The 22,369-nt window shown below is 47.7% G+C and overlaps 1 protein-coding gene across 1 annotated transcript; it reads right to left on the bottom strand.

The window, feature by feature from the left end:
* Positions 1–10,286: 10,286 nt before the first annotated feature.
* On the bottom strand, positions 10,287–22,065 carry Ddrgk1 (DDRGK domain containing 1). The gene is made up of 9 exons (XM_038331552.1): positions 21,904–22,065; positions 20,786–20,992; positions 19,535–19,647; positions 19,221–19,322; positions 16,029–16,151; positions 15,643–15,681; positions 11,509–11,565; positions 11,053–11,101; positions 10,287–10,714 (listed from the first exon to the last, which is right to left on the bottom strand). The coding sequence occupies exons 1-9, from the start codon at positions 21,992–21,994 to the stop codon at positions 10,548–10,550; spliced, it is 948 nt and encodes a 315-aa protein (XP_038187480.1). The 5' UTR covers positions 21,995–22,065; the 3' UTR covers positions 10,287–10,547.
* Positions 22,066–22,369: the final 304 nt, after the last annotated feature.

Here is a 22,369-nt window from a genome sequence, read left to right as displayed (position 1 = left end):
CCTGCAGAAGTCCTAAATCCTTCAAATCTGGGGCTGAAGAGAAGGCTCAGTGGTCAAGAGCCCTGGCTGCTCTTCCAAAGACTCCGGTTTAATTCCTGGCACCACATAGTGACTCGTTTCAACCGATCCCTTCTTCTGCCCTCCGTGCACGCTGCACAAATATGCGATCGGAACAACCATACAGAGAATATAAAAACTTAAGGAAAACAACAACAACCTTCAACCCAGCAAAGGTGCGTCCGGGGTGTGAAGGCACCTGTGGTTACCATATCGCTGGAGAAAAGCGCCAGTAAACCGGCCAATTAAAAATTTGTCGCTACAGAAAATATGTATTTTATACTCCAGTGAGGTTGAATGTTTTCACCTTGTGCTCATGTAAAACTAACAATCTTCTTTCCCATACCAAAGAGGCCGAGTGATGTAAATACTTGATCTTGACTCAGACCGCCACCTTGGCAAAAAAAAAAAAAAAAAAAAAAGCACGTGGCGTATACTGCAGTGAGAGCTCAGAAAGACTGCCAGAAGACTGCCTTGAACTATGGCCTTGGCTGGATGAGAATGGGATCCAAGCTAGACCCAGACTTCAGCAGGAGGCTGGCAAGCGATTTAATTCCTAATATCTGCTGATACCTGATGAGTTTGGCCTCCTATTCATACTCATCCTATGTCCTACTCATATTCATCCTGTGTCATAGTTTTTCGTTTATTTTATTGCTTTTTCTCTAGTTTTTTTTGTTTTCATTCATTGTTACTTCAATGAATGCCTGTTTTTAGTTCTAATGATTGCCTTTAAATGTATTAACTAACTTCCTATTTCACAAGTATTAGTCAATGACAAAATCACTTTTATGTTCTGGAATTCTAAACCAGTGTGTCACGGGATTTGCAGTGATCCTCCTGGCTTGTGGCCACCAACCATATCACGAGATAAATTCATTTTTTTCCAGTCAGAGAGGTAAGGTGCCTGCATGCCGCACTTGCTTTAAACAGATAAGCCCCGATCTGCTACCTTTTCAGTGCGTAGACAATGAGGAAAGGGTGGAAGATGGAAAGACTCTCTAAGAGAAATTTTCTTTTTCTTTTTGAGGGGGGTATTGAGGCAGGGTCTCTCTACATAGCCTGGTTGTCCTAGAACTCACTTGGTAGACCAGGCTGGCTTTGAACTCAGAGATAATCACCTACTTCACCTACTTCTGCCTCCTGAGTGCCAGGATTAAAGGTGTGTGCCAATGTGCCAGGCAAGAGAAAATTTTGACTCACACACACACACACACACACACACACACACACACACACACACACACACACACATATATATTTTGAGAAGTTATGGTGAGGGTTTTTGGTTTTTTGTTTAATTTTCATCAGTCTCCATGAAGATCTGACTCTGCTCACTTTGTTTTCCTGTTGCTCCATTCTATTACACCTCTATCTTCATTTCAAATTACTTGCTTTACAATTGTCAGTCCCTATTCAAACCATAAAGGAGGATGTGGTGAATCCTAGCACTCAGGGGGCAAGTGCAGGACGAGTGCTGAAGTGCTGAGAGTCTGAGACCAGCCTGGGCTACAGAGTGAAACCGCTCCCCTCACCCCCCAGGGTTTCTCTGTGTAGTCCTGGCTATCCTGGAACTCACTTTGCATTCTGCTTCCCAAGTGCTGGGATTAAAGGTGTGCACCACCACCACCTGGCAAAAACCTGTTTCAAAAGAACTGGGTCGTTCATAGCTATGTGTGGTGGCACATGCCTGTAGTTCAAGCTACTCAGGAGCTTGGGATTCAAATCAGCTTGGACAACATAGTAACACTCAATCCAGAAAAGTAAATTAGGGCTGAAGAGATGGTTCAGCAGTTGAGAGCACTGACTGCCCTTCTAGAGGACCCAGCGCCCACATGGCACCTCACAACAGTCTGTAACCCTAAGATCTGACACCCTCACACATGCAGGCAAAACATCCATCCACATTAAAAAACAAAAAACAAAAACCACAAAAGGTGTCACATTCCTGTAATCCCAGCACTGGGCACTGGGGTAGGAGAGAAGCAAGAAGATTGCTACAAGGCCAGCCTGGGGTACATAATGAGCTCCAAATCAGCTATGGCTACATAGAGAGTTGGTAGCTAAGAAAATTAATAAAACAAAAGATAAACCAATGCCTAAAATTGTGTTTAGTGACCCTCTTCTGTATACCTCGCATTTGGAGCGGAGACAGGCAGATCAAAGTTTGTCAAGGCTAACCTAGGTTATATAATGAGTTCTAGGTCAGCCTGGACTACATAGTGAGATACAGTTTCCAAACAAAGAATAAATTAACTTTAAAAATTTCCCAAGCCAGTCATGGTGGCTCAAGCCTATAAGCCCAGCTCTTGTGAGTCTGAAGCAGAATTACTGTGACTTCGAGGCCAAGCTGGGTTACATACTTTCAGGCCAGCCTAAGCTAGACAGGGAGATCCTGGGGAGGGTAGAGAGGAACCCTAATTTATGACAGCTGATATTAAGACTCAAGATTATGTACTACCTTGATTTTGGTAAGATCAGGACGGTGTGAATGGTCTAAGGACAGGCTACCCTCCTACTCTGTGTGAATAAAGCTCCAGGACTCAAACTGGCCAATCACATGCATTACCAGAGCTAGAGGGCACCCCCGCCATCTTGCTACTAGGATGCTTGCCTCCACAGCTACTTGTCTCCAATCCTAAGCGCAACTCCAGTGCAGCCATGCTTGGTCTGCAGTATCGTCTTCCCATGAGCTGTGGTCATACTTAAGGAACACATGCTATCAACCTCACTTGTCTAGTGTCAGGTGTTCTGTTTGGCAGCTCCTGTAACTTTAGGCTTGGGAATCCCTGTCTTATCAATGGGATAAAGAAGAGCCATTAAAAACAAAAGTCAAAAGAGACGGATCGAGAAGAAAGGCAGGCAGGCAGGCAGGAAGGAAGGAAGAGAAAAGGCTGATGGTGGGGTCTGGAATGGTGGCACATTCCTTTATCCCAGCACACTGGGAAGGCAAAAGCAGGTGGATTTCTCTGAGTTCAAGGTCAGCCTGTTCTACGCGTCAAGTTTTAGACAGCACGGCTTTGCAGTGAGACCTGTTAAAAAAAGAACAGGGTGTGGCAGGGTGCGGCCGTGCACTCCTTTGATCTTAACACCGATAGGCACAGGTGGGCAGTTCTCTGAGTTCGAGGACGGTCCGGTCTACTGATCTAGTCCTAGGATGGCCAGGGCTACACAGAGAAGCCCTGTTTAAACAAACAAGAGAGGAAAAACAGAAGGAAAGCTAGTTTGCTATAGAAAAAAAAGGCTAGAGAGAACGACATAATTGGTTTTGCAGATGTAGGACAACCAGCAAAGAGATGGGCCATTTCCTGAAAGGAACTCAGTACTACCCTGTAAAACCTATGTTGGAGTTCTAAGCCTCGAAATGTAAGGAATCTATGTTTGGCTGTGGCCGTAACTCGGTGCTTGCATGACGTCCTGGGTTTGAGCTCCATCAGGACACAAAACTGAGCAGGCGTGCACATCCTGCCGTCCTAGCACGTGGAGTTAAGCAGGCGGTTCAGAAGTTCAGCACTGTGCACAGCTATGCGGAGTTCAAGGCCAGCCTGAGATATAGGAGAACCCACATCAAAATATCTACATACATAAACTAATGTGTTGTTTCCTAGCACGGGCTTCGGGTAAGACGTCATGGTAGCGGTGGGAAAGACACAGAAGGATGAACATTGTTGAATGGTGAATAAAATCCCAAAGGCCCCGGGTCTACAGAAGAACAGGCAAAGAGATCACTCACAGAACCTGGATGGCCACTCGGAAGTGGGAAACTTTCAGCTTCAAAGGAGAACTTGGGGCTTCTTCTGTGGGAGGACTGTACCTCCAAACACAAACTGGTAGACGATGAACTAATTCACATCTCAGTCTGGGTGTTTGTACTAAAGTTTGTGTGAGTTACATACAAGTCAGGGCAGTGTGGTGCACATGCAGACGTGGGGTCCAGAGGGCGTTGGGTACCTTCCTTGATTCCTTGATGGCTCTGCACCTCGATGACTCTCCACCTTGATCGCTCTCCACCACCTTGCTTTCTGAAACACGGTCTCTCACTAAAGCTCTAGCTCATGGATTTGGCTAGACTTACTGGCCGAGCAAGGATATGCATGTGTATGTGCCAGTCTAGCCCCAGTCATAGACATATTCTGGCACCTGGCATTTATATGGGCACCCACTAGACACTTTACCAGCTGAGTTAGTATCAGTATGAGTTTTTTTTTCTTACAGCAGTGCTTACTTAATGAGAAACTAAAAATCTCTGAAAATGGACAAAATATTTATGAAAATTACATATAAAGGTTCTTAGGACTAAATAGATCAATATAAAAATATAACTGAAGTAGGGACTGGAAAGAAGGCTCAAGGGGGCTGAAGAGATAGTGCAGTGGTTAATAGCACTGACTACTGATCCAGAGGACCTGGGTTCAATTCCCAGCACCCACATGGCAGCTCACAAGGAATCTGATACCTTCACACCAGTGTATATAAAATAAAGTATATATATATATATATGGTGAGGTTTTGTTTGTTTGTTTTTGAGACAGTTTCTCTGTGTAATAGCCCTAGCTGTCCTGGGACTCACTTTGTAGACCAGGCTGGCTTTGAGCTCACGGAGATCCACCTGCCTCTGCCTCCCAAGTGCTGAGATTAAAGGCAGACGCTACCACCGCCCTGCTTGGTACAATCTTTAATAATGTTTTATAAGCTGATTTTACCTGTGCACACACACAGTCCATGAAAACCAAAAGGTAGAGAAAAATGTAAAACTATATTCCTAACTGTATTCATATCACTTTTTAACTAACTGCATACCTCACCTAAAGTAGATAGTTTTTACTCTTATGTTCCTCCAGGTCTCAGCATTCAGTGATGTTTTTGTTTTGGGAGTGGTGGCACATACCCTTGATCTCAAGCTCTGCAGAGGTAGGTGAACTTCCATGAGTTCAAGCCAGCCTGGTGAGAGTTCCAGGCCTACCAAGTGAGACTTTGTCTCTAAATAAACAATAAAACACTAAAATAAAATAATTGATGGATTATAATACCAAGGACCACCTGTACTTGATCACTGTAAACTTCCTTGCAAGATACAAAGTAAAAAGAAAGACCCATCACTACCCTTAGGTAAGCTCTCTGTCCTCACAACTGTTTGTGAAGCAGAAGAGATTTGTCTGTTTTGTTCTGAAGGAAAAGCCTCTGGTTCCGCAGTCTGGCTAGAGCTTGCAATACAGCTAAAGAGAGTCTTAGACTCCTCATCTTGTAGCTCCTATCTGCTGGGGTTATAGAGACCCAGCCAATTTCATGGAAGTGCAGACTTAAAACAGTTTTAAGTTCTGTAATAGTTGGCTGGAATAAATCAACCCAGCTCAGCTTTCTTCGGAAACCTGTTTTGTTTTTTTTTTAAGATTTATTTATTATGTATACAGTGTTCTGTCTGTATGTGTGCCTACAGACCAGAAGAGGGTGTCAGATCTCATTATAGATAGCTGTGAGCCACCATGTGGTCGCTGGGAATTGAACTCAGGACCTCTGGAGGAACAGGCAGTGCTCAACCTCCGAGCCATCTCTCCAGCCCTGTAAGCTTGTTTTACAAAATTACTACAGACAAATTTGGTGACAACCTAATGAAGCTTTCATTATCTGCCTTTGTGTCTTTCACTTTGCTCAGTCAGCTTCTCTTCTGAGTTGTCACTCAGTAGGGACAGTAACTGAGTTGTGGAAACAATTTCCTGAAGAGTATGGGCAATATTCTCAATAATATCTCACTTATGAATTTGTATTTGTTACTCTAATCTACTCTGATATAAGACAATATGCACAAAATAAAAGAACATTAAAGCAGCCAGGCATTTGAGAGGCACAGACAGACGGATAGAAAGTTCATGCCAGTTTTGAATGAACTTGGTCTCCATAGGCTCACACATTTGCATGCTTGGTCTACCGGTGTCAGAAAAGGGTTGAGTGTTAACCTTGTTAGAATGGATAGTTAATTGGAGATGCCCCTAGGGTTGCTGGAGTAGATGTGGCCTTGTTGGAGGAGGTGTGACATACCAGGCCCAATGTCTGCCTGTGTCTGTTAACTGACATTAAGGACATAGATCTCTCAACCACGGTTTCAGAACCTTCCTGCCTGCTGCCATACTCCCCTCCTTGATAACGGACTAACCCTCTGAAACTGTAAGCAAGACCCCAATTAAATGCTTTCTTTTATACAATTGCCTTGCTCGTGTGTCTCTTCACACAGCAATATAAAAGTGACCAAGGGAGCCAGGGTCTATGTAGTGAGTTCCAGGGAAGCCTGAGTTAGACAGACAGACTGAAAACGAACAAACGAAAAGGGCTGAGGATGGACCTTTGTGCAACGCTCACCTGCATGTAGGAGGATTTGGGTTCAATCCCTAGCATCACATAATTAGCCATGATAACTAACACATGCCTATAATCCCATAACTTTCATGGAAACAGAAGGATCAAGGTCATCCTTAGTTACATATAAACTCAGGATCAGCCTAGGCCATAAGAGACCCTAGTCTCAACTGGGTGGTTGATGGTGCACACCTTTAATCCCAGCACTCGGGAGGCAGATTCTGTGAGCTTGAGGCTAGCCTGGTCTACAAGAGCTAGTTCCAGGACAGGCTCTAGAAACTACAGAGAAACCGTCTCGAAAAACAAAACAACACAAAAGAACAGTAGTGTTCCTAACAACTCAGCCATCTCTCCAGTACTGTTTTTTTTTTGTTGTTGTTGTTGTTCTAAATATTTATATATTCATCTTGATGGGAGGGCCATTTCAGGGTTAGGGAGGAACCTGGCGTCAGGTAAACCCCCAGGAATCCACAAGGATAACCCCAGCTAAGACTCCTAGCAATAGTGGAGAGGGTGCCTGAACTGGCCATCTATTGTAATTAGATTGGTGACTTCCTTAATTGCCATCATAGAACCTTCATCCAGTAACTGATGGAAACAGATGTAGAGATCCACAGCTAGCACTGCACTAAATTCTGGGAACCTTGCTGAAGAAAGGGACAAAGGATTGTATGAGCCGGGGGTCATGATAGGGGAACCCACAGGGACAGCTGACCTGAGCTTGTAGGAACTCACAAACATGGAACCTGCATGGGACTGACCTAGGCCCTCTGTATGTGTATGCCATTGTGTAGCTTGGTCTCTTTGTAAGGCTCACAGCAGTAAGGTCAGGACCTGTCCCTGGTGCTCAGCTGGCTTTGGGGAACCTGTTCCCCATGCTGGATTACCTCGCCTAGCCTTGACACAAGGGGAGGCTGCCTCAACTTAACGTGCCAGGCTTTGTTCAAACACATGGGAGGCCTGCTCCTTTCTGAATGAAGACAGAGGAAGAGTGGATGGGGAGGGGGGATGATGGGAAAGGGGGCAGACAATGGGAGAAGAGGAAGGGGTAACTTGTTGGTATATAAAATAAAAGAGAAAAAATGTTACTTAAATAAAAATATTATATATTAACTTTTTGTGTATCGTGCTAGAGATCAAGCATGAGACTCTATATGAGATGTATCCACAGTCTGAGAATTTTTAATTAAAAACTTAGGAATCTTTAACACTTAATGTTTAAAAAATTGGAAGGTGCTTATGCTAGCTGTCCTTGAACTCACAGCGATACATCTGCCTCTGCTTCCAGAGTGTGGGAGGAGAGGTGTGTGCTCCTGGCCCAGCTTATCCTTCAGACTGTAACTGAATAGTTGTGGAAACAATTTATATGTATTTAACAGAACATTAGCAACTTCCTGCTTGGTGAACTGTTCATTTAGAAAGCTTATTACATTAACAGAGTAAGAACACACAATGCACAAAAGATTATATTATATGCCTTTGGGGGCTGGAGAGATGGCTTAGTGGTTAAGAGTACAGGTTGCTCTTCCAGACAGCTTGGGCTTGATTCCTAGCATCCAAATAGCAGCTCATAATTGTTTATAAATCCAGTTTCAGGGGATCCAACGCTCTTTTCCGTTTTCCATGGGCACTACATGTCTGTGGTATACAGACAAACACACACACACACACACACACACACACACACACACACACACACACAGAGTTATAGATGTTTCCTTTTACACCAAGCCCTTGGAACATCATGAATTAAAGGCTGGGGCCAGGTGATGTAGCTTGGGCTACATAAGACTTTGTCTCAAAAAAAAAAAAAATCAATTTTAGAAGATGTCAAACAGCTGAGTTGCCGGGTGGCGGTGGTGCACGCCTTTAATCCCAGTACTCATGGGCAGAGGCAGGTGGATCTTTTTGAGTTCGAGGCCAGCCTAGTCCACAAGAGCTAGTTCCAAGACAGGCTTCAAAGCTACAGAGAAACCCTGTCTCGAAAAACAAAACAAAACAACAAAAAAGATCTGAGTGGTAGTGGTGGTGGCGCACGCCTTTAATCCCAGTAATTGGGAGGCAGAGGCAGGCGGATCTATGTGAGTTCAAGGCCTAATTTACAGAGTGAGTTCCAGCACAGAGAAACCCTGTCTCAAAAACAAAACAAAAACAAAAAAGGACTTTTTTATCTGTCTAGTGCATGGTCCTGAGAATGGCCCAGCAATGCCAGAGCTGCATCTCGCAACCTAGAGACAGATGCGGAAGGATGTGTTAGGTAGAGGTAGGGTGCTTGAGCTGCTGTCTTGGTCTGAGAAGCCTCTCTTACTGAAGGTTTGGTTTTTTTTGCTATTTGTGTATGTGTAAGTGAATGTGGTTCTGCCGCGGAGCCTGTGTGGTGGTCAGAGGACAACTTTCTGGAGCAGGTCTCAATTGCCACTTGCTGAGGCAGGATCCCTCTTGTGTCTGCTGTTATGCTGCATATTCCAGGCTAGCAGTCCACCAGTTTCTGGGCTCTGCTACCATCTCCCTGCAGGAATCCTGAGATTACACACGCACAGTAACATATCTAGCTTTATATGTGATGTCAGGGATTGAACCTGGGTCAACATGCTTGCATGGATAGTGCTTTTACCTGATGGGCCGCCTCCCAAGCCTCCACTGTGTAGCCCATGTCTTCCTAGGCTTTCAGCCTTGCTGCCCATGGCTGTGTTCTGCTGATGGACTCTGATAATATCAAGATTCTGTCTTAACTGGCCTTGGGGGAAGTCTAGGGGGAAAGTATTAAGAACCCTACAGGTTGTTCTAATGTATAACTAAGAATGGTAACCACTGATAAGCTGACTCCACTGTCAACTAAGTCTCTCCTACCCTACCTCCTACCATGGTCATCTGTATTTCTTCCTCTCCTACTAAGACTTAGGTATACTTCATCTTACCAACAATGAATGCACCTTTTTTTTTTTCTGACTAAAAATGCCTATTGTCTCAAAAAGCAAGCAAAGGAGGCTGTACATGGTGGTGTAATTTAATTCTAGTACCTTTAATTCTAGTACCTAGGAAGCAGAATCAGGAAGATTTCTGTGAGTTCAAGGCCAGCTTGGTCTATACAGTGGCTCTAAGTCAGCCAGTGAGATCTTGTACAGACAGACAGACAGACAGACAGACACACTCACTCACTCACCAAAGTAACAAACAGGAGGCCAGAGAAGAAGAGATGGCTCAAAGGTTAGGAGCACCAGCTACTCTTCCAGAGTATTCAGCATCTACATGGCAGCTCACAACCCTTTCTAATTCCAGTGCCAAGAAATCTGATGCCCTCTTCTGGACTCTGCAGGCATGTACACGGTGCACACAAACCACATCCATACACATAAAATAAAATAGTTTAAAAATGTGTCTTATTCTCAGTATAGTATGACAGCCTACGGGAACCAGGGCTAACGACCTGCAGGAGACACACATCTCATCCCACACCCACTTCTGAGCATATGTTCCTCATCCTCCTGCGGGTGGAATCACCCACTCCACTCAGAACTTTTTTGGTCGAGGATTCAGGGCTGAGTCCATGTGATGTGCGGTCAGAACAATGACACCCAGTCCAAACGGGCCTTCTTCCTCTCCCTGCCACATAAGCAGCTTCTTCCAGAGACCTCCCTTTCAGAAGCTACAGAGTGAGACCTATGTCTCCAGGTCTCTATCCTTGACATTTCTGAGTAACTCTTCTCCCAGGGGTTCCTGGCTCTACTTGGAACTCCTGGGTCTGTAAATAAGACGGTGAGACTTCACCAACTGGAGGAGATATGGCCCGAGGGACTCTCCTATCTGCACTTTTCTCTGCCCTAGAAGGGAACTCATCCAGGGAGCTGGGCTTGCAGGGCACAAACAAATACAATAAATGTGTAATAGTTTGTTTTTAATGAAATGGAACTTCTGCCACCTCATAAGGGACCCTCTCACCTCTAAGATACAGCCTGAGATGAAGATTTCATCTGCTTCTCTGAACTCCCAGGCCAGGCCTTCTACACCAAGCCACAGAAGTTCAGTAGTACTCAGAGGCCTTTAAAACTCACAACTTTCTGGTCATATTCCATCCCTGCTCCAAGATGGCAGGAAGGATGGTGATGCATGTAGGCCACATGATACATTCAAGGCTGGAGTCAGACTGAAGCCTGGGCAGGAAGGTCCTGGCCCCAGGAGATGAGGGAGTTGCTGGCCTGGGCAAGCTCAGTGATGGACACCCGGCCCCGCTGTCTGATGAAATTGGCCACAGCAGCCAGTTCCTCTGGGGTTATGTAGATGAACTTGCCCCGGTCGTCAATCACACCTGTGGGGACATGCATGTTGTAGGATTGAAGCCCCCCTGGGCTTTCCCTACCTAGCCTGAAAATGCCCGTTTAGCCTTTATAACCAATTTAGAGCCTTTCGGTTTTCCTGTGAGCCTGGCCCTTCCTGGTATATTAAATCCCACCTAGATGAGTCAGGCTGAGGCCTCTGTGTCTTCCTTGTAACCAAGTCCAATTCTTCAGTGTCCCTCATTGCATAACCCTCCCACCTTGGAGAGGCCAAGCCGCCTTTGGAACAAGTCCCAGTAGCCTTCTGTGGTCACACACTCCCCTAGGCCAGGGATATACATATATATAGGATTGATTCTCATTCTCTCACCTGTTAGAGTTCCCTCGGAGAGTAGGTCTTGGATGCGGTTTATGGTGTCCTATGAGGGAAACAAGTCTCAGAGCTTGTCTTGTGGTTCCCATGCCCACAGACCTATTACCCCTCTACCACTACAGACAGCTTGTCCCCATGCTTCCCTTTGGAGGGAACTCTCAAGTGGAGGGGCTCTCATCCTAGGATCTGCCAGCTTGTAAGAGGTAACTGGTTTTGGGCGGCTTTGGTCACAGGGAAGGCTAAAGTATGGCATTTGAATTTTCTTTTTCTTTCCTGTTCTTTTCATCTCTGTAAAAATGTAGGATTCCTGGAATGCCAAGAAATTTCTATACCCTGTTCCTTCTTGGCTGGCGTCAGCCTGGGGGCATCCCAGTTTACCACGCTCAGACCAGCCCCACTTGCCACAGACCCTCTAGCTGCGTTCCACGTTCCAACCCACACTCCAGGGCTTACCTGAGTCCTCAGACCCATCTGGAAAGCCAGGTCTTCCAAAAGCACAACCTTGGATTGCTACGAATAAAATGAAGAAGAGGGAGAGAGGCTGAGACCACTTAGCCAGCTCTGAGCCAGTGAGATGCCCTCTCTTTAAAAAACAAGGTTAATGTCGGGCAGTGGTGGCGCACGCCTTTAATCCCAGCACTAGGGAGGCAGAAGCAGGCGGATCTCTGTGAGTTCCAGGCCAGCCTGGTCTACAGAGTGAGTTCCAGGACAGCCTGGTCTACAGAGTGAGTTCCAGGACAGGCTCCAAAACTACAGAGAAATTTTGTCTCGAAAAATCAAACAAACAAACCAAGATGGTTGGCACCTAAGAAAAGGCCCCACCGCTGTCTCTGGCTTCTACATGCACACACACACACTGTTTGTTTTCTAGGGTTGGTTTGTTTTTTGGTTTTTGTTTTTTATTTTGGAGACGGGGTTTCTCTATGTAGCCCTGAGTGTCTGGGCTTGCTTTGTAGACAGTTTGGCCTCAAACTCAAGAGATCTACCAACCTCTGTCTCACAGTTCTGGGATTAAAGGTGTGTATCACCACCACCTGGTTTACATACCATTTTTAAAATATTTATTTATTTTTATTTATTTATTATGTATACAATATTCTGTCTGTGTGTATGCCTGCAGGCCAGAAGAGGGCACCAGACCCCATTACAGATGGTTGTGAGCCACCATGTGGATGCTGGGAATTGAACTCAGGACCTCTGGAAGAACAGCCACTGCTCTTAACCTCTGAGCCATCACTCCAGCCCCACCATTTTTTTTATTTTTAAAAGCTTAAAAACAAAAAGACCAACATTTGGGCTGGCAAGATGGCTCAACAGGTAAAGGTGCGTGCTGTCAAACATCAAGATCTGGATCAGCCCCTGGGAGTCATATGGTGAATGGGGAGAACCATTTCTGAGCATGTCCTCTAACCGCTCCTTGTGTGTTCTTGCTCTCTCTCTCTCTAAATAATTTTAAAATGTTCATTTTTAAAAAAAATGGTGTGGGGCTGGAGAGATGGCTCAGAGGTTAAGAGCATTGCCTGCTCTTCCAAAGGTCCTGAGTTCAATTCCCAGCATCCATGTGGTGACTCACAACCATCCCTAACTCCAGTTCCACAGAACTCCAGAAATACAGGCATGTATGTGGTGCACATACATTCATGCAGGCAAAAACATTCACACACATTTAAAAAAGGGGGGGGGGTTGAAGGAATAAGAAGCAAGAAAGACAATTCCTACCCCTGAGCTAAAAGCCTCTCTGGCAAACAGAAGTAAAGGAAAAAGGAAAGGAAAGACAACAGGGCTTTCATGAGGACATGGAGGCCACTCCCCCTCCAGACTACATTTCCGTGACCCCTGACACACTTCTTTTCAGTCATCCTCCTCGCTGTCTGAGGCATGATGGGAAGATGGCTCCCGGTCCAGTGCTGTGCTTCCAGGGACTTGTCCAGTCCCCAGACTCACATACAGACTCTGGGCATGACTGAAGGGCAATGTATGCACTCAGGAGGCAGAGACAGAGGCAGAGGGATCGCTGAGAGTTCGAGTCTACACAGTGAGAACCTGCCTCAAAAGCAAACAGCTGGGTGTGGTGACACTGCACTTGAAACCTCAGTGCTGGAAAGGCAGAGACAAGGAGATTATTGGGGATCACTGGCCAGCCATTGTAGCCTACTTGGTAAGTTCCAGGCCAGAGAGAGACTGCACATCATCCCCTCTCCTTTAATAAAAAAGATGGGGGCCCCGGGTGGTGGTGGCGCACGCTTTTAATCCCAGCACTCGGGAGGCAGAGGCAGGCAGATCTCTGTGAGTTTGAGACCAGCCTGGTCTACAAGAGCTAGTTCCAGGACAGGCTCCAAAGCCACAGAGAAACCTTGTCTTGAAAAAAACCACAAAAAATGGGGGGGGGGCCCAGACAGTACCCAAGGAACCAATAATACCTGAAGCCTCCTGAATATGTGCACGTTCACGTACACAGGTGCACGCGCACGTGTGCACACCCTCTCACCCACACAAACACACCAAGGAACTATATTAGCAATGGAGAAAGTGCTCTCTGCATGCAGTCCTATGTCCCGTACACAGAAGCACATACAAACACACAAAGTAACCATATTAGCAGCGGAGAATGGGCTTTCTGTATGCAGGCCTGTGCCATGTTTCATGCGCTGCTCTCACATCCTCGGGAGAAACTTTAGCTCCAGCCATTCAGTCAAGGAGCCACAGCTGGGTCCACATGCGTCTGCCCCCACCTTTGCCACATATAGCATAATCTTTGAGAGAAGGCGGTCCTTTGCATCTCTATGAATCTTCCACAGCAAAAGAGCTGGGGGAGTAATGACACGGTGATTGCCTCCCCAGCTACATATGGCATGTGACTTGTCGGAATGCTAAACCGTATGTACAAGCAGGGGTACAAAGTGGGGGTGGAAGAGTTGGAGAGGATACAATCATGAAGCAGTTGGATCAGGGATCGGGCAAGCACAAGGTGATCTGGCCAGCAACTTCTACCTATGAAGCAGACCAGGCACTCAGCTCTCAGTAGCAGCTTGGGACAGGACTGAAGTCACCTCTTGGGGTGCTGGCTCCTGAGGATCGGGCCTGGATACTACGAGGGTCAAAAGTGGGTTTGAGCTGACAGATATACCTAGCCATGGTAGAAAGTAGAACAAACATCCTTACTATTTATTCGAGTGAAATCGAGCTGTGTGCAGAAACCCTCCTCCACCTATGAAATTGTGTCTAAAGGGTCTGGTCCCTTGGAGTGAGGAAGAAGCCAGAAGGAATGGATTTCAGAAGTCCTCTTCCTTCCTTTAATATGGTAGCTCCAAGGGAATAAGCCAGCACAGGCTGAACAAATTCCTAAACTCCAGGAGTTTGTAGAACATCAAGATGATGGTGGCACAAGTCTTTAATCCCTGCACTCAGGAGGCAGAGGCAGGCCGATCTCTGAGTTCAAGGCCAGTCTGGTCCACAAAGTGAGTGCCAGGACAGCAAGAACTACTTAGAGAAACAAAACAAAAAAAGGAATCTCTAGGGAGCCACCAAAGCAAGAGCCAGACCTACCTGGACACTTTCTTCTGGCCTCTGCAGAAAAGAGGGTAACCTGCAGCTGACCTCTAACCCACCTGGGAGGCCTCGTGAGGAAGCACGGTTTCTCGCGTGTGGTCAGGGACAGGAAGTTCTCGCAACAACAGCGGCACAGTGTGAAAAATTTTGCTCAGGGCAGTGTGCCAGGGTGGAATGTGGGCTTCATTAAGGGAAATGCTCACAACCTAAGGGAAAAGGACCCTCTGGAAGATGCTACCGCTTCTCCTTTCTAGGGATCCTGGGTCCCAGACATGTGCCCAGCCCCTCACTGCTGCTGGGAGGCATCTAAACTCTGCTCTCTTTTAGGAGAGGTGGGGGAGGATTATGCAAGCCCCAGCTACTTGGCAGCCCCTGATACCACCCCCACCATCGCCCCCGCTCCCTCTGCACTTCTTCCCTCAGCTGCCTCTGCACCTCTGAGCTGCACTTAAAAACCTCTCCCCTTCTCGCATCCTTTGTGGGAGAGAAGTTGCTTAGCAGCAAAGCAGATCAAGATGTGCTTATGCAACCCAGAGCAGCATCAGGGCAGCCCGTGAGGTGGCGATGGACGGAGGGACACTGCAGGCTGCCCTAGGTTAGGATGGAAACACCATCCTATTTCTTGAAGGCCCAAGTTCCCAGGTAGGACCACAGAGCACAGGACATTTGTTCCAGTTCAGTGGCACCTCAGTGTGACAGAACTGACAGAAAACATGTGAATTGACTTCAAAACACGATGACTCATTGAGCGTGGGGTCTGAAGAGCAGAGGAACTGTCAAACCAAGAATTAGGACGCCATCAGAGGCTTGAGCCTCCCACACAGACCACTGTCCCTTCTCTACCTTCTGGGTCTGAAGGGAAGGGACTTTCCTGGACAAAAAACAGTAGCTCAAGCCTTCTGGACCCCATGCCCATTCCAGCCCAGGACTGGATGGGACAGCCCTTACTTGGTCCTGAAAACTTACACAAAATATGCACAGATACTTATGCACACTCACATGGCAGGAGAAGATACCAGAGTTCTCTGAGCCTCTTACCTTAATGTGATTGATGAATTCTGTCAGGAAGCTGTGAGACTAGAGAGCAGAGAAACCAGTGAGTACTAGCCCTGGCTGGAGGCACAGGGTTGTGTGCCTGGCCCTAGCTAGCTACACTCCTGGCTCAGCCGCATGCTGCTTGCTTGCAGGCTGTCTTGTGTTCCCACCCCACCACCTGCTTTCCTGACGGGAAGCGCCTCCCAGACTAAGGGACAACAGGACAACATTCCCTGTGGAGACCACGGCTACAGTCACAAGGGTCTACACTTACGGGCACCCGACCTGCTTCTTGGCACATAGCCAGAAGGATCGAAGGTGCTGTGAGTGGCCTTGGACCTAATACACACGATCCCTGCAGCACAGGTTTCCCAGGGTGATGGGCCCACCTGCTCCTCGGTCATGGTTTCGCTGACACCTTCCTCCTCTACCACGAAGGCCTCCTTCAGTTTCAGGTACTCTTCATGCTCCCGCCGGGCCTGCTCCTCTCGAGCCTTCCTCTCTTCCTCCTCCTGCGGATGCAGAGAAAGAAGAGGCAGGTATTTGGGGCAGCTACCCACTCACATCTGCTCTTGTCTCTGCTGTCTCTGTAGGACACAAGCACAAATCACCAGAAATGGTGCTTCTCCAGGTGCTTCTCTCACCCCTTGGTCTCAAGCTAAACAACAGGTGGAGGCTCTCTCCTCGCCATCACCCTGGCAATGCTGCTCAGACCTTCCCCTGCCCCCATGCTCAGGAGATAGCGTAGGAAGAAAATTCTTGAAAATGTCACAACTTTCCCTGGTCATGTCCAGACACAAACAACCAGCAGATTCTACTTCCTCCTACCCATGCATGCAGCCAGCCCGCTACAGTCTGGCTTCTGAACCACCTGCGTAGACAGCCTCACCTGAAGAACCGTCTGACCGCCTTGATGCGTGTGGGAAGGCCCACCTTCCAGGAGCAGCCCAGATAAAACGGGCATGTCAGAGGAGATCACCTTGCCTCTTACTCAGTCTCTTTGCTCCCCTCCCTCTTTGCCCACGGAGGCCAAAGTGGACATCAGACCCTCTTGAGCTGGGGATACTGGTGTTAGTGCGCCGCCTGATGAGGGAGCTGCGATCCAAACCCTAGTCCTCTGACAGAGCAGTGAGCACTCTTACCCAGTGACCCGTCACTCTAGATTCATCTCTCTACTTTCTAGATGCAGCAGAACAGTGACTGACTTCCAACAAGTATGTAAAGACAGGGAAAAACAGTAAAAGCAAACAGTAATAGCTCAACAGTGGAGCACTTCCCTGGAAGGCACAGGAAGTGTTCAATATTCAGTACTGAGAAACAAAACAAAACCTAACCCCATTCTAACCACAAGACAGACACGGCTCACTCCAGCTTTCTAAAGGCAGAGGTAAGCAGAGTACCACAAGTTGGGAACATCCTGTTGAGGGTTGAGGCCTGTCTTTACATAGTAAGACTCTGTCTCAAAAATAATAATAATTATTAATTAATTAATTAAAAAGAAAAGTGAGGCTGGAGGGATGGCTCAACAGTTAAGAGCACTGGCTCTTCTTTCAGAGGACTCAAGTTTGGTTGTTAGCACCCATAGGGCGGCCCTTATTTTTTTAATCTAAAATAAATAAATAAATAAAATGAAATAAGAACCAGTCAATCCAAACCAAGGTACAATCTACAGCTACTTTCCCGGTACTCTTCAAATCTACCAAGAGAGTAAACAAGGAAAACCTGACAATTGAATCCCACAGAGGCCTAAGCAGAAATGACAAGTAAATGAAATATGGTACTTTAGGTATGATCCTGCAGAAGAAAAGTACTTGGGCTGGAGAGATGGCTCAGAGGTTAGGAGCAGTGGCTGCTCTTCCAGAGGACCTGGGTTTGATTCCAAGCACCTACACAGTGGCTCACAACAGTCTGTAACTACAGGTCCAGAGGAATCTGGTGCCCTCTTCTGGCCTCCAAGCATATGTACAGGCAAAACACCCATATAAAATAACTGGCAAAAAGAAAAAAAAAAAATACTAGGGCTGGGATGAATGCAGCTCAGTTGGTGGGGTCTTTGCCCAGCAAGCATGAAGCCCTGGGTTTAATTCCCATTGAAACAAGGCATAATGGTGCACCCTCTCCTCTCAGGGCTTGGGAAGTAGAAATAGAGGAAAGAATATCATTGACTCCACAGCAAGTTCAAGGCCAGGCTTGTCTCAAAAACCAAAAAGAAGAAAAAAATATCTGAAAAAGTGTGACCCTTAATCTAAGTGTGTGTTACTAGTGCTTTGAGAAATGTACCATATCTTACAGCTGCTGAGAAACCTAAAACAGGGAGGAAGTCAGAACCCCGAAGGTATATTAGGCAAGATCACTCCTCAAAGATGAAGAACTTCCTCTGCTCGTGTCTCCCACTGCCACACCTCCATGGTTCCTGCAGACACGGAGCTCTGGAACAAAGCCTGCCAGAGGCCCTCTTGTTTATGCACCCTACGTGTTTGCATGTTCCCCTTTCCTGGAAACCTGGATCCGGAATAATCTGGCAGACAAGGAGCCACGAACCACCTTTCTGTGGTGGCTCCAGTTCTCCAAGAATCACTTCTATGCCAGGCCCTGGACGGATTCACCCATCTCTTCAGACTGTGGAGAACCTCAAGGTCCTTGGGGCCTAGAACTGCCCTATTTCTCCACCTCCTTTTCTCCTTGGTGCATTCTCTGTCTAGATGCTCTGACCATGTTCAACGTTCTGCAAATGTTCTGTCCTTCGCAGCTCATGGTCACAGCATCCCCAGCTCTGGGCTGGAGCGTTTGCTCAGCAGTTAAGAGCATTGGTCACTCTTCCAGAGGATCTGGGTCCCAATCCCAGAACCCACATGGTAGCTCACAGTCATTTTCTAACTCCAGTTATGATGTCCTCTTCTGTCCTCCATGGGCACCAGGCACACACAGAGTGACAGGGTGCACAGACATACATGCAGGCAAAACACCCATACAATTTGTTTTGTTTTGTTTGTTTTTCTGACACAGGATCTCTTTATATAGCTCTGGCTGTCCTGAATCTCAGATATCTGCCTGCCTCTGACTCCTGAGTGCTGGGCATGCACTCACCATATCTGGCTTTTTATTTTTTAAACCCTATACACATAAAATTAAAAAAAAAAGAGCCAGGCATAATGGCACATACCTTTAGTCCTAGCACTCAGGAGTCAGAGGCAGGTGGATCTCTGAGTATAAAGTCAGCCTGGTCTACAGAGTAAGTTCTAGGACAGCTAGGGCTACACAGAGAAATACTACCTTGAATACAACAACAACAACAACAACAACAACCCTCAGTTCAAACCCATGGTGCTTCCACAGGTGATATTTTAAGGCCAGGGGAAAGAATAAACTGCACTGGATCCACAGACCATCTTCTGTTTTGTAGCTAGTTAGTCCAACATGACCTGCCTCAGCTTCTCAAGTGCTGGGATTATAGATATGAGCCACCACCACACCCAGTATGGTACCGTAGCCTATCTTGTAGGATGGAGACATTTGGGAGCTATCCAGGAGCAAGGCTAGGCTATAATAGGTCATATGACAGTGTCTGGAGTCAATCTCACCTTCTGCTCTTCCTGCAGGCGAAGCCGCTCCTCTTCCTTCTTCCATTCGGCTTCTCGTTGGGATTCTAGGCGTTTTCGTTCCTCACGTTCAGCCTCCTCTGCCTGGAGAGAGGTTTCTTTATATACATCTCCCCTGCCTCTGGCTAGTTTGCCAACCCCTGTGCCAGGACATAGGGTAAGACTGCAGGAGACAAAGCCAGGCAGACAGCAAATACCAGCCTAGCATCAAAGGGACCCCAAAGACAGTCTGTTATAGGAACTAAAGGTTGGGCCCTTTCCCACCCTCGGGAGCCGTGCCCCATCCTCTTGCTTGCCTCACGCTGGGCTTTTCGAGCCTGTTTTTCCTCTAGCTTCCGTAGTTTCTTGGCTCCAATTTTCCCTGTTGGGTGAGCTTCTGCTGGCTTCTCAGTGCCTTCTTCCTCCTGGGCTGGGTATGGTCAGACAAAAACAACTGAAGCCCTAGGCAGAACTCCTTCCCTCTTCCCCCGTTCACCTTCCTTAAGGGATGGGTGGATGGGGGTGGAGTGGGGTTTCTACCCCCTCTGCCTTTCAGAAGCATCTACCATAAATGTGCACGCACACGTGAGTGTGGGTGTGAGAACACAGACGTATGTACTTGACGGATTTGAAGGCCACGGGGACAAATGAGACTTTAAATACTGCACAGCTGCAAGATGTCAACCCCTGAACGTCTGTGGCTCACAGGTGTCTGTACCTGCAGAAGTCTCTGTGCCAAACCTCCAGGGAAGGATGGCATTGTGCATAAATCTATTCCAACCATAAATTCAATATCTTCCATGTTCTAGTCAGGAACTGCAGGCCTCCTTCAACCAGGATTCTCCCTTTACCTTAACAGAGACAGACTGAAAAAATAACCCCAGCCTGAGGACCACTCCAGGGCCAGCGGAAAATGAATGATATGTCTGAGCCTCAGAGTATATGACCGAACTCTGAGACAGGAAGGCTGGCGACGAGAGGCCTCTTCCCTGTTGCATGTATTGCTTTCGAAACAGCTCTATTACCCAGATTGGCCTGAAACTTGCCATGCTCCTGCCTCTGTCTTCTGATGTAGGAATTATAAGCATGTACCACACATCCACTAATGGGTTCTTTTTAAGCCAAAAGGGCTAGTAATCCCAAGGCAAATGTTAAACCAAGGGAAAAGTACCAAACTTGCCTAAATTCTGAGTAAGGTCTAGCAATCTCTTCTTCACCCTGAAGTCAGACTTCAAGTACCAGAGAAGAGACATTCATACTGAGGGCTTCGTGAGACTCCAAGTAGCTGGCATATGGAGGTGCTTGTCACCAGGAATGTCTCTATCCTCAAGCACTTATTCTAGGGTTACAGGTAACCCCATTGAACCAAGATGAAGGAAGAGGGGGATTGCCCTATGGAGTATGGATTGGACTAACAAATGTTGACTTTGAGGACCGAAGTCCAGGCCGAAGACTCTGGCCCCACCACTAAATGTTCTTCCTATACTGTGGCTTCATACTCCTTGCCCTTACCTACTCTGGGAAACCCCCAGAATTCAGCCCTCTCCCTCCAGGCTTGGCCCTCTCACCTGGAACAACAGCTTCATCCTCATGCTCATCCACTTCTGCCCAGGCCACTCGCTGGGCTCGACGCTGGGCCTGGAGACGGCTGCCCAAGTCCCTTCGCCGCCGTGGCCGGCCTCCAGTTCTTTGCTCCTCAGACTCCCGCGGCCCAGGCTGGGCTACCTGGCCTGCTGCAGCCCGCTCTTCCTCATTGTGCAGTGGTTCACCACCAGCTTCGGGGAGGGAGGAACCATGACACTGTCAAACAGCCCATCCTCTTGATAGTGGAGGAACAGCATTGTGGGAGTCTCAGCCTCCCCTGTTCAACCTCCTTCCAGACTATAGCTGCCCACAGCCCAGTGTTCCAACTTCCGTCAGTCAAGCCTTTATTAATTGTGCCTTGCTGTGATGCTGAAAGCTTATTCCTCATTTCCTACCCGCTTTAATGCCTTCATCTCCTTTCAACACACTCCCCTTCGCTTCGCGGGAGACCAGCTAGGACGCTCTCACCCTGAGCTTTATAGATCGCACTCGATGTCCACTGCAAGATGGCATTTACTTCTTAACACTATGCTATAATTTTATAGGGTACTCCAACCAGACAACACATTTCACTGTCAGGGGCTGAATCTCTCCTCCCTGGAAGATTTGTTGGCTATCACCTTTACCTCAGAGACATTCAGAAACTCCTAAGCATACAAGAAGTGTCAGTAAGGAGGACTGTTTTGTGCCAGGTCAATGACACTGTCTTCTGAGCCTGGTGAAGGGGAGGCCGAGCAGCAAGGGTGACCCTCTTTGATGGGGAAGGAGATGCCTTCAGAATTTCCTGAGGCTGCCTCGCCCTCCAATTGCCAGTAAGCGAAACACACAGGGCAGGATTAGAAAACCTGCAGCCTCTCCTATTGGTGCAGAGCAGAACCGCAGGCTTGGTTCCCAGGTTGCATCCCCAACCCTAGGCTCCGTACAAGTCCCGAGTGCATCCACACGCGCGTGCGCAGAGCTGTCCCAGGTCCGCGCACGAGCTCCTCGTAAGCACGGCAAGACACGTCAGTGCATGCGCACGAGTCGCGACGCCACGGCCTACCAAAGCCCAGGAACCTTGAAAAACGGACTCCTCCAGCCCTGGGACGGCGGCATCTCCTACCTGCTGCCGCCCGACCCCGGCTGCGAGTCAGGAAGAGGATAAGGCCGATGAGCAAAACCGCCGCCGCCAGGTACACCCACGGCCCCACCATGACGACAAACAGCCTCGCCGTGAAGCCGGCGCGCCCGCGGGACCCGGATCGCCAGGCCCCGCCCACTACCGTACGCTCTGCCCAGCCGCACGCTGTGCTCCGCCCCCGCCCAGGGGTGACGGGACCTCAGTTAACCCAGTCCCGGCTATCACCCGTACCTGTCACCCCAGCGATCGGGAAGTGGAGACCCTAAGATCAGCATTTCCGTCTGCAGCTAAGAGCATTGGCTGCACTTCCAGAGGGCTCAGATTCGGATCGCAGCACCCACATGGTGGCTCACAACCTTCTGTGATTTCTATTTCAGAGGATCATCTCTTCAGACCTTCTCTAACACCAGGCACGCACGTTGTACACAGATATACATGCCCGCCAAAC

Source organism: Arvicola amphibius, chromosome 5, assembly GCF_903992535.2.
Source record: "Arvicola amphibius chromosome 5, mArvAmp1.2, whole genome shotgun sequence".
NCBI classification, from domain to species: Eukaryota; Metazoa; Chordata; class Mammalia; order Rodentia; family Cricetidae; genus Arvicola; species Arvicola amphibius.
This window is presented reverse-complemented; position numbering and strand designations above follow the sequence as displayed.

What these genes read in the sequence shown, in the direction of transcription:
- Ddrgk1 (XM_038331552.1), bottom strand. Translation starts at nt 21,994, where the DNA reads ATGGTGGGGCCGTGGGTGTACCTGGCGGCGGCGGTTTTGCTCATCGGC. An exon ending in CCGGGGTCGGGCGGCAGCAG is followed by an intron (nt 20,993 to 21,903) that starts GTAGGAGATGCC and finishes CCCTCCCCGAAG; the next exon opens with CTGGTGGTGAACCACTGCAC. An exon ending in AGATGGGTCTGAGGACTCAG is followed by an intron (nt 11,102 to 11,508) that starts GTAAGCCCTGGA and finishes TTTCCCTCATAG; the next exon opens with GACACCATAAACCGCATCCA.